This window comes from Limulus polyphemus, unplaced genomic scaffold (assembly GCF_000517525.1).
Source record: "Limulus polyphemus unplaced genomic scaffold, Limulus_polyphemus-2.1.2 Scaffold493, whole genome shotgun sequence".
NCBI lineage: Eukaryota > Metazoa > Arthropoda > Merostomata > Xiphosura > Limulidae > Limulus > Limulus polyphemus.
Window position 1 is genome coordinate 527,942 of NW_013666103.1, and position 11,909 is coordinate 539,850.

Genomic DNA, 11,909 nt, shown 5'->3' on the forward strand with positions numbered 1-11,909 from the left:
TAATCCCTGTCCCACCAAACATGCTCGCCCTTTCAGCCGTGGGGGGTATTATAATGTGACGGTCAATCCCACTATTCGTTGGTAAAAGAGTAGCCCAAGAGTTGGCGGTGGGTGGTGATGACTAGCTGCCTTCCCTCTAGTCTTACACTGCTAAATTAGGGACGGCTAGCGCAGATAGCCCTCGTGTAGCTTTGCGCGAAATTCAAAAACAAACAAACAAACAAACAAACCCTTCTAGAATCAGTGGTGTGGAAACGACGTTCCCTTACTTTTTTTTTTGCCGTTACCTCATTATTTCTAACAAACCTTACAAATCTCAAACTTCGTGAAGTTTTGCCTATCTCTAGAAGAAAGAATCACTAATACTTTCATCCAGTTGTAGAAAAGTTATCAAAGTATAATGAACAAAAATATTGCAAAATGAAAAATAAAATGTGTAGTTCTGTTACTATTGATCACAAAGTTCCAAACAACTTATGGTCAGAGTTTATACTTCTCACTTTTTCACATTTATTTTCTGTAGTTATTATATTGTTAGCAACTGACTTAGGAATTCGACGAAACAAAATGAATAGTACTGTCAGGACTTTTGAGTATGGACCTCGAATTTCCAAGGTAAATCTCCTGAGAATTTCTATTTCCAATCTTTTCACACTTAATCCCTAAATGTATTTTACTGTTAGCGGCTGAAGTAGAAACATTTTGAAAACAAAGCAATGAATCACAACTTTTGGCATTAGATTTTTCCCGGCTTCGAAAACACAGGTGTGTATAGTTTATCGGCTTGTTTGTAGTACAGTAATTGCAACAAGCATTGAGTAAAGTACTATATAAAAGTGAGAGAAAATATTTACGATATGGCTGTATACAAAGTCTGATCCAATCCAATAAACTTGTTAGATATTTGAATGTTAGTTACCTCCAAGGATTTAGCGGTATAGGTGTAAAAGTGTATAAGAACTTATGAACATCCTATTTAACCATACTTACACAGTAACCAATAAATGCTTAGTTTCTAGTAATATAAACACGGTCCGTTTTGGCTAATATTTCCAACTTAGCCTTCTTGTTAAGCACTTTATAAACTTTACAGAAAAAGGATATTACTATAGTTTAGGCAGACGAGTTAGGATTCGTTGCAGCATACGGTTTTTAGAAGCAATGAAGGAACATAAGGTTAAAAAGGTCTTAAAAGCAGAGAATGTCATTAAGGGGCCCGGCATGGCCAGGTGGTTAGGGCGCTCGACTCGCAATCTGAGGGTCGCGGGTTCGAATCCCCGTCACACCAAACATGCTCGCCCTTTCAGCCGTGGGGGCGTTATAATGTTGCGTTCAATCACACTATTCGTTGGTAAAAGAGTAGCCCAAGAGTTGGCGGTGGGTGGTGATGACTAGCTGCCTTCCCTCTAGTCTTACACTGCTAAATTAGGGACGGCTAGCGCAGAAAGCCTTCGTGTAGCTTTGCGCGAAATTCAAAACAAACAAGCTATTAAGGAAAAGAAGTTATAATAATGACACTGACAGAGAACAATAAGATTGATTCAATCAGTCATGGTCAAATTTTAACCAGTATCGTAAACAATATGAAACAACGGTTATTCACACTAATTTCTTTTCATTAACCAACTGGGTCATAGTCAGGCACTTCTAATTCCATTTGAAACATAATTTCTGAGCTCCGTACCTTAGAATTCAATGAGTGGCCAGCAGATATAAATCCAGGCTTTGGAGAAAGGGAAATAGAGTCCCTTTGTAAACGTCTCAGATTGCCATTTTCAAAAACAACCACAGCATACAGAGACTTTCTAGACAATTGTGTGCGCCATATTACATCATATTTGAATCCTCTAATCGGGTGTTCAAAAGTCACTCCATGCAGTTCTTCCGAATGCGAAAGAGGCTTTAGAAACACGAACCTTATCACTACGAAAACGAAAACTTGGTCTATACTGAGTTCCTTGGACTTGGCCACTCTTATTCGTGTGTCAGATGCCGAACGATAACACCGAAACCATTTGTATCCATAGTCGCCTGGTTTCCAGTTTTGAATCAGAAGGCCGTGAAGCTAATGAACATGAGATTTTTCACGTGATTGATTAACAGCCTAGATCATAAATTCTGTTAAATAAGTTATCCAGGAATTCAAAAGTTCAAGTTGAGAGAATATTAATTTTTTATTGTAACATTTTCAAATGTAGATTTCAATTACAATTTACAGCTACTATTTTTTAAATATGTTTTTATGTATTGGTGACGTAATAAATACTAATCATAGTAACACTTTCAAAACGCGTTCCCTCACTTCTGTATTTAGCACTACACCACTGCCCAGAATTGTACAGCTTTAAGATGTAAAACACTTGAATGCCAAAAATTATTAATAGTTCGTATAATTCCGTCTTTAAGGTCGTTTCTGTCACTTTGGAGAATGATGTAAGCGATGACATGAACATTTCCGGATAAATATGAAGAATGTAAGAGCCAAAATCAATTATTTTTTTATGGTGTATTTTTTTTCTTTTACAGTTAACACAAACAGGTAATTAAAAAGTGTTTTGTTAGCCTTGAATAAATAGAGTTTCATGATATAAAAACGGGAAAAAAAGAAATTTGGAGATGGTTTTCTGTGTTAGAATTATTATTTTGGCTTCTTATATCGTGATTTTATATTGCATTCCAAAATAATGTTCTAAAATATGTATTTTGTATTAATGAAGAAACCAATCTGAAATCACACAGCAGTGTCAAGTGACAATTTACAACAGTCAAACCTAATTTTAGGACTTCCAGTTTCCAATAGTGTCCTCGCAATCTGAGGGTCGCGGGTTCGAATCCCTGTCCCACCAAACATGCTCGCCCTTTCAGCCGTGGGGGCATTATAATGTGACGGTCAATCCCACTATTCGTTGGTAAAAGAGTAGCCCAAGAGTTGGCGTTGGGTGGTGATGACTAGCTGCCTTCCCTCTAGTCTTACACTGCTAAATTAGGGACGGCTAGCGCAGATAGCCCTCGTGTAGCTTTGCGCGAAATTCAAAAACAAACAAACAAACAAACAATAGTGTCATTTTTCTATTTACATATTCCAGACTTTTACTATTTCTTAAACAAGGATATCGATTTAGAAGCTCTTTCAAATGGATTATAAAATACGTCATGAAAAGGAAGACATTTCTTTTTACTTATAGATAATATATACTAATAGACTGCTTTGCCACAGCTAGTAATAATTATGATGTACAACGTTTGGCTTTACAAATCTGATTTTATAAATATTACATTAATTTTCACTATATTTTCCCATTATATATTTGGTTTGTATAACTACAAGATGAGTCAAAAGGTATACGTTTGAACCTAAGAGACAGTTACAGATAACGTAGTAAAACAAGTCAAAAGTTATTGTTGTTGTTTTCCAGCAAAGCTACACACTGAGCTATCTGCCTTTTTTTTTTCACCGCGGGGAATCGAACCTCACATTTTAGCGTTGTAATTCCGCAAACTTATCGCTTACTCATCGGAGGACCGCTTCAAAAGTACAGCTGTTAGTTGCATAACTTTATAAAAAATATTTATCTTTATTCCCATTATAAGAAGAAACAATGAACATATATTTTAAAAGAAGGCTTAGATGAAGGGTTGCAATTATTTGAAAGTTTCATAGCGAATTTCGTTCATCTTTTTTAAAACATGCTTGTAGACAACGTTTCGTTCTGTTGGAGTAGGTCTTCTTCAGGTGCGCTAACTGATGGAAAAGCAGTCGTTACAGAAAACAAAAAGTACCATAACCGTGAAACACAAACTACACACCTAAATCCCTTTCTTTTATAGTGGACTAACCAGTTCTAATTTCCCCTCCTGGTTTTTGAAATGCTGTTTTCATGATACTCCTTTTTTCTCAGTGTTTATTAACATCTTATACTATTATAACTGTTCGAAAGAATAACAGAGACATCAGGTTGGAGTACTAATTTTAATCTGAAGTTTAAACCGAAACATCATAAAACAATATGTGGATAGTAAATAAGCATTTAACTATATTTATTTTACTTTTTAGGGCGAATTTTCATCTCTACACTTTTAAGCGAGTAATGGAGACCCATCCAGGGTTCCCAGTTGACTCCTCTCCCAGTCGGCTCGTGAAGGCCTCTTTCATAGGGACCATTTAGGTTGGCCTTGTGGCACACAGCAAACCACCAACCTGCTTTATATTTTTCCGCACAGCTCGGTTCTGAATTCTTCAAATCATTATCATGGTCAAAGGTAGAAAAGTTTTTGTGGTTGTGAACATCCATGGCGTCACCTATGAACACAAATTTTTGAAAACGAAAATCATTACCTCATAAGTTTAACAATAAAAGTCCTAACTAATTCATCTGTAGGAATAGATTTGGTCAGTGATGATGGGATTATCAGGCCACAAGTTTTCTCGTTATGATGCACTATTTTGGTTGTATTATAGGAAACGGCGGTAGCCTAACTGCCGTCCTACGCAGATATTACCTCTACCCACAATGGCGTCCCCAAGAAATTGGTGCCATAGGCAGTTGTCTATGTTGCCTATCGGGTCTGTATATTACGAGTGAAATATTTTCGTTCAAATCTGATATTAATTAAATATTCTAGAGTAATGATGTATTTAAAGAAAATATTTTAATCATGATGAATATCGAAAAACACGAGAGCGTCTACTTAATAAAAAATATATTATACAAAGGTATATCTTTAATTATAAATGTGTAATTAAATGAAAATAGTGCAACCTAAATAGCCTATTTGGGCTCGTAATTGTACAGGTGCCTAGTACTCCCATTGTAACTGACCGACCCGCCATCTGCAATTTATATACCGAACTACCAAAAACATTTTAGTTGTAATAAAACGAAACAAACTTCACATCCACTTTAAGATCGAAATATAGGGGGCAATTTATTACGTTTTTGAGAATGTTTTCTTCTAGTTCTGTTAACCATGCCTATGATAATCAGGTAAAAGGGAAGACAGAAATATTTAAATATATATTCATCATGATAAAACTAAACAACAACAACAACAACAAAAATACGTTAAATTAGACACGATTAGTATAATTGTAAAGCATGTAGGATTACAACTGTAGATTAAAATACAATTTAAAATATGGATTTCATTAACTCTTGAGTATATCAAACATGATAGTACCCATTAAAGTTCAAACTGTAAAAAAAAATCAAAAGTAAAATGAACAGAAAATATATCCAAGGATGAGTCAATAATTAAAACAAAAGAATGACAAAAAAAAAGATTTTAGAAGCTTACAATATAGATAAGGGAAAAGAGAAATTGAATCGTCATCAATAGATTAATATACTGGCGAGCAAATTCTGAATGAAATGATGTTTACTTCTTGAAAAATGTATTAATTAAAGTTTTTTATATTGTTTTTTTTCAGAAAATTAGTTTCGTTAATTTAATGAAAACATTTCTTGGAACCTTCAGCAAACCTGATTTCAACGTAAAGTAAAATCACTCTGGTAATAATTTGTTTGTTGTTAAGCATAAAGCTACACAATGAGTTGCCGTGCTATGTTACTCGAATTTTAGCATTAACCACAGAGCCACCGTGTGGGTATTTTGGTAATAACACCAGAAATGAAAAACAAAACAGTTAAAATCAAAATTAAATCCATTGAAATAAATTGTAAAATGCATTTGTTTCTAAACGGTGTTTCAGCTGTTTGATTTAGCTTCTGATATTACTTTTATAATTTTCGAGTAACTAATCGCATTTCGATCAACAACCCAAACTTTCTCAATATTCTTATTCTTCTTCAAACAAAAGTCGTAGACTTAATTTTTTTTCTAGATGTTATAAATTTATATCTAAAGGTTATGCGTTCTGACACAGAGAAACGCCATCCCAGTTACAAGCAAGCATAAATGACTACGGGATCGGACGCGGCATTATAGTTAGCTTGCTAGGCTGCATATTAAAAGGTCCAAGGTTCGAATCACGATGTGCCACTGAAAATGTTCCATGTTTTCAGCTATGAGGGTATTCTAACTTTGGTCAGCAATCCTATATTTTGGTGTCTTGAGGGGTCTCTGTCCTGGTCGTTTAGCCAATGATCAGCATAAGGTTGAAAATATCAAACAAATTGTTATTGAAAACAAACTTTAGGGCACCTGTACCATTACACGATCACGAAATTTCTTGTTTTGTGACAATATACGCAAACAGAAATGTAAAATACACAATACTGTGTACATTAGCTAAATTGACGTAAAAAAATATTTGTTTGTTTGTTGCTAAGCGTAAAGCTACACAATGGGCTATCTATGCTGTACCCACAACGGTTATCGAAACCCGGTTTTTAGCATTATAAATCTTCATACTTAAAGCTGAGCCATCGGGATGAAGGTATTAAAATCGGAAATATAAATAATATAGTACTTCTTCATACAAGAGCCTAGTTCACCCTATGAATAGAAATCAGCCAAAATTATATAAACGAAAAAACGTTGAAAGCTGTGTTACTAAAAGCGTATCGTACGTTAACAGCTCTGAAGATTATACATTAACAGTGCTGAAGGTCGTACGTTAACAGCTCTGAAGATCATACGTTAACAGTGCTGAAGGTCGTACGTTAACAGCTCTGAAGATCATACATTAACAGCTCTGACGATCATACACTAACAGCTCTGAAGGACACTTCAACTTGAACTGTTTCCTGACCACGTGTGTCCTCAAGGGAATTTTACAACCAGGTATCAACCTAGAGGGCACATTTTTTCCCAGAAGACTGTGTACGGCTTAAGAGCACACGTGAAAGTATCGAAACTAGTTTTCTAGTCTTTGTTCTAATATTTCCTTTCAAAAGCGTGGCTTACTTGTTTACGTTAATTTACTTAAGCAGATTGGTACTAAACTCTACATAAAGTGTAAAACTTTTAAACAACCAATGCTGCGTATCTACAGTATCTTTGGACGTAGTTCAACTTAACTTTATCTTCCAATAATGTAATAAATCTTCCCAGCACTTCATTTATAACGAACATGAGTGTAACTATAGTAATTACTGTCAGTAGTTGGACTTTATATCATCTTGTGATGAAAACAACAACAATAACAATGAGAAACATAACCAGTTTATCAAAATTCTCCTTCAACGTGTACACTCAATCTCTAATCTCTCTTCTTGTTTCTTTTCTTTTTTCATCCAACAACTGCTGTAATCTCTCTTCTTGTTTCAGAAAAACAACAACAACAACAAAAATGACCAACAGAAATTAAGACAATCTTACCAGCATTTCCTTCGTAGTTCTCATAACTCATTCGATACATTTCTCTTTCACTCCGAACGAGAAAATTACTATACATAGCATAACGTTTCCCCCCTTCAAAATTCTCTAGGTAGATAACAAGTTCCATGGAATCCTGGTTTGTTAGGGCGAAAATGTTGTCGTTTCCTAAAAAAATATTCGATAAAATTTCATTTTATCAACTATTTGACTTGACGTAAACATTTTCAATCTAAACACTCTACAGGATCAATGATCAAATCAATTATATTTCGAACTAGCTGGAGTACACGTCCTCTGGACGGAAGTTATTTAAATTAATGATTAATGAAAGGTTATTTTAGGACATGAAAAGTTGCTTCCCTTATATGTAATTGTAAAAAAAAAACGCCCATAAAAACTACAAACAACCGAGAACCCGTAAATGTGCATGTATCTAGATCCATCTAGAGGGGACAAAGTAGTGGTAAAAAAAGCGCAAAAACGCCCATAAAAACCGCAAAACGCAAAATTCAAAACTGAAAATTTGTGTTTACCCCCGAATGGACCTAATGAACCTCCATACCAATTTTGGTAAAGATCCATTTAAACCCTGCGAAGTAATTACATGAACATACAACAGTACTATTATATTCATATAGATTTAGCAGATATCTTATTCCAGTCAGGGCCGGCACTGGGGCGCTAGGCGACGTATGCCCTCACACAGGGCGCCCATCCCAATGGCCGCCAAAATCGATATTACAGTTAGCAGCTTGTTAATTTTACAGGATCAAGGGCACCGTATACAAAGTTCGTACGGGTCACAATTCTGCCTAGGGCTTGCTATGATCCTAGTTTAACACCATAAAAAGTAACTGTTGTGTTACAATAAGTTTCATGCAGGAACAACCTACAGGTCTTGTTACTTCATGTTCCAAGTGACGTAAAATCCCGATTTCAGCGATGGCTCTGCTCGATTCAAGAAACACTTAATAGTGGTTTAACAGAGATTAGGACTGTTTACTCCTAGTTTTGAGTAAATCAACTTCGAACACATGGGGGTTTCTAACAGAACTGGAATTAAGCTTCAAACTCCACCTAACTCTTCTATATAATTTCAAAACGAAACGTCATCACACACCGTTTCCCTGGAAAGCTTTTCAATTCTAACTTATGGATGTAATGATCACGAACTGTTGATAAAAGAAAGTCTACATATTATGAATGAAAATCCAAGCTTCAATAGAAACTCAAACTCGTTTTCCCTTGCTTTATTCAAATAACTCTTTTTAAAAAAAAATGAATGTCTTATAATTTCCTAACACTTTTCATTGCATTTTTATGTTATTAATTATACTAAAGGTTGTTCCGTTTGTTATTATCATAGATTTGCTGATGGAATATGAGTAATTCCGAAATGTTCTTTAAGGATTTTTACAACTGTTGCCATGGTTCTACTATTCATTATCTGAATCTGAGTTATTGGAGCAACAAGACAGTTGGCACCGATAATTGTCGGCTAACAAGGAACCAAGACAGACATTTCTAGTAACCCTAGTTTCACTAATTCTCCAAAACAAAGCCTACGAGGTCCAGTTAAGTTAAAGCTTTATAATTGTATTACAATTACCCTGGTAAAGAATAAGCTTTCAATTTCCAGCACTAGTGCTCTCTGTCAATTTTTCTACATGATAAATAGCTCAAAACTTTGCACGAAGGTTAGCTATATTAACTGAAAAGCGTATCTTAAACCAGATGTAACTTGATGTGAATTTTGATTCTCTGCCAACTGAGTTTTGCCACGTAATGTTTTTTTTTTTTGAGATGGAGAGTCAAGCATTAAGTAATAGCTGAATTTGATGACTTGAAACGTTCTCAACTTCCTAAGTTGGATATATATTTTTTTCAGTGAAAAGTTCTAACCTCTTCAAAAGATGTTAAAATGCTGTATAATTGTAACTCCTCTTAAACTCTAAGTTCAGTTAATTTTTTCGAGAAGGAAAATGTTAGATTTCATGTACCTCTTTAAGGATAAGGAAGAGACATTTAGATTAAAACGATATGATAATGATATATAAGCTTTTATTGCTTGGCCTAAGGACTTATCTTTAGATAGAATTATTACACAGTTAAGTAAACCCAGTACTGAAGTTTTAAAAAAGAAAAAAAAAACGCTTTGCTCTGGTTGAAATATCGACCTTTTCTCTGCGCTTAGAAATCTTTATGAATGAAACCACAGAATTACAATAATTTATTTGTTTCCAAAGTTTTGTTTGTTTGTTTGTAGTTAAGCACAAAGCTACACAATGGGCTATCTGTGCTCTGCCCACCACGGGTATCGAATCCTGGTTTCTAGCGTGATAAGTCCGCAGACATACCGCTGTGCCACTGGGCTGAATAAATAACTAGCATCCTTCTGTACAGTGACGACTGGCTTGATTTTTGTCAACAAATACGCGAAAGCTAAATAATAGCATAACATGTATTGAGAAGAAACTATCTGAAAATTTGTTATAGCCAAAACATTTTTCAAGCTATGTTTTCTCCAACTTCATTCATATCTTATGCTTGTTTTTCGACACATTTTTCTCCAAAAAATAAACCCAAGTTTCACTCCCAGTGGTAAAAAGTAAAGTTTTATTCCCCTTTTTTTTTCATGGGGAGAGGGGGGTTTCGTTACAGAACACAAGGGAATCGTAGTAAATAATGTAACACGACCAGATTTATAGCTATGAATATTTTTACTTTTCACGATGTTACACACTCACATAATAGTTTGATTTTTTTTTGTGGCACAAACAGATCTTTTGTGACATTTTCATTTCACAACTAATGTATGTAAACTAACCAAGAAAAAGGCGTGGATATTCTTAACCTATCTGTATCATATAACATTATTTGTTTGTTTATTTACGTTAGAGCAAAGCCACGTTGGGCTATCTGCTGTGTCCACCGCGAGGAATCGAACCCCGGATTTTGGTGTTGTAAAGTAACTAGGCTTACCGTTGTCCCACCGGGGACTATTACAATTTTAAACCTGCATCTTAGAAAATCGCTCTACATTACTGACTGTATAACTTTGATAACACTGTACTAACAACTGTATCAAAAGGATGGTTCTTGGGTATCTGTAAATGAGTAAAATCCCCAAGCTTAAAATAAAATGACATTAAAGTTTTTTGGTGTATTTTTGTTTACACAAATAAAAAGGTTCTCGCCTTCAACTCTTCTCCCGACGAATTCAGGATATTGACACAACAGGTAAAATTCTTCTCACCGTTGTATAAATATCTTTAAAACATTATACCAAGTCCAATAAAAATTGTACAGATTTTTTTGTCTTGTATCTGAGACATTGCAACTCCTGTTTTTCTGTTGAACTTGTTTCTAACGACTGAAAACGCTCCTAAAATTAATTCTAAATCAGTTTTTAACCCAGTCGAGAATAGCAAACGTAATCTTTTTTTCCCCTTTCTCTTGACGTTTAACTCAGGCCTTTTACCTCAATCACGTGTCTTGGTATTGATTACAATCAAATACTACTTAACTGGGGCCTCAACTGAAAAAAACGAAAAGAACAACAACTGTATAATAAACTCTTAGATGGGGTCAGCAACTTTAAGTTTTTTACCCTCAACTATGCGACTTGTTTTCTAAGAAAAAAAAAGTCTCAAGATAAGTTTAACTTTCATCAGATAAATTTCTGGAATGACAACTTAATTGACTTATTATCTTGTCATCTTCTAAGCCCTAAAGGAAAATAACGTATTTTGATGTAAAACCTGTTAAGATAACAAATGTTAAACGTATCAATCGATTTTCAACAAAAACTTGCTTTCCTGTAGGAGGGCAGAACATACAAGTCTAATAACAATTATTAAGATGTCTTAACATCTTGAAAACACAGTGTTCCATCCATCTATCTATCTATATAAAAAGACAGGTCAAAGGACTGAATAGGACAGTAGGAAGTTCGTAAGGAAACGAATTTAAGAAAATACAAAACGTGATTTATAGAATGGACGAGGATTGAAGAGGAAATAAGGATTTTATTAATCTTACTGGACCAGCACTCCCAAAACTACTACCGTCCTGATTTTCCTGGTTATTTGTTGAAATGAAACAAGCACTGTTCAATACAAGAAAAAAAAAATCGGTAGTTTGGAATACTAAATAAAATACATTATAAATAAAAATTATTATAGGGGGCTCTTTAGGTTCTTGAAAAATTGCATTTTTAAGATTTAAGACGTCACAAAATCGATTTCAAGGTAGGCATCCAAATACAACAAACTACTATAACATTAAAAAAAGGTTAGTTTACCAAGCCAGAACTCTTCAGAAATATTTCCGAAACCTTGCTTGTAATCGTTCCAAGGCTTGTAGAACAGAAGAGGATCGTTTCCATAATCACCTCTCCTCTGTATCACCTAGGCACGGATATGTAGAATAATTAAAAACTGAAAAACAACAACGACAATTAAATAGCGTCTTTGGTGATTTTTTTAATGTATTTTATAATTGCACAGAATGCACAAAGTAAAGAAAAACATTCATGAAAAACTGAAATAAGTGCAACATCTATTTGGAAACTATAGTATTTGTTTTTTTAATTATGCACAAAGCTACACAAGGGCTATCTGTGCTCT

At 34.6% G+C, this 11,909-nt stretch overlaps 2 protein-coding genes across 2 annotated transcripts in view; both read right to left on the reverse strand.

The window, feature by feature from the left end:
* Window positions 1-1,812, reverse strand: part of LOC106458620 (transport and Golgi organization protein 11-like) — a 17,323-nt gene extending 15,511 nt beyond the window's left edge. Inside the window, exon 1 of the mRNA XM_022384893.1 lies at window positions 1,685-1,812. The gene's annotated coding sequence lies outside the window, so the exon portion shown is untranslated. The remainder of the gene's footprint in view (window positions 1-1,684) is intronic.
* A 2,144-nt stretch (window positions 1,813-3,956) lies between these two features.
* Window positions 3,957-11,909, reverse strand: part of LOC106458623 (techylectin-5B-like) — a 14,741-nt gene continuing 6,788 nt past the window's right edge. The window contains exons 3-5 of the mRNA XM_013918146.2: window positions 11,585-11,690; window positions 7,282-7,446; window positions 3,957-4,300 (exon numbers count right to left, since the gene is read on the reverse strand). Coding sequence (XP_013773600.1) covers window positions 4,044-4,300; window positions 7,282-7,446; window positions 11,585-11,690 — 528 coding nt within the window. The 3' untranslated portion in view covers window positions 3,957-4,043. The remainder of the gene's footprint in view (window positions 4,301-7,281; window positions 7,447-11,584; window positions 11,691-11,909) is intronic.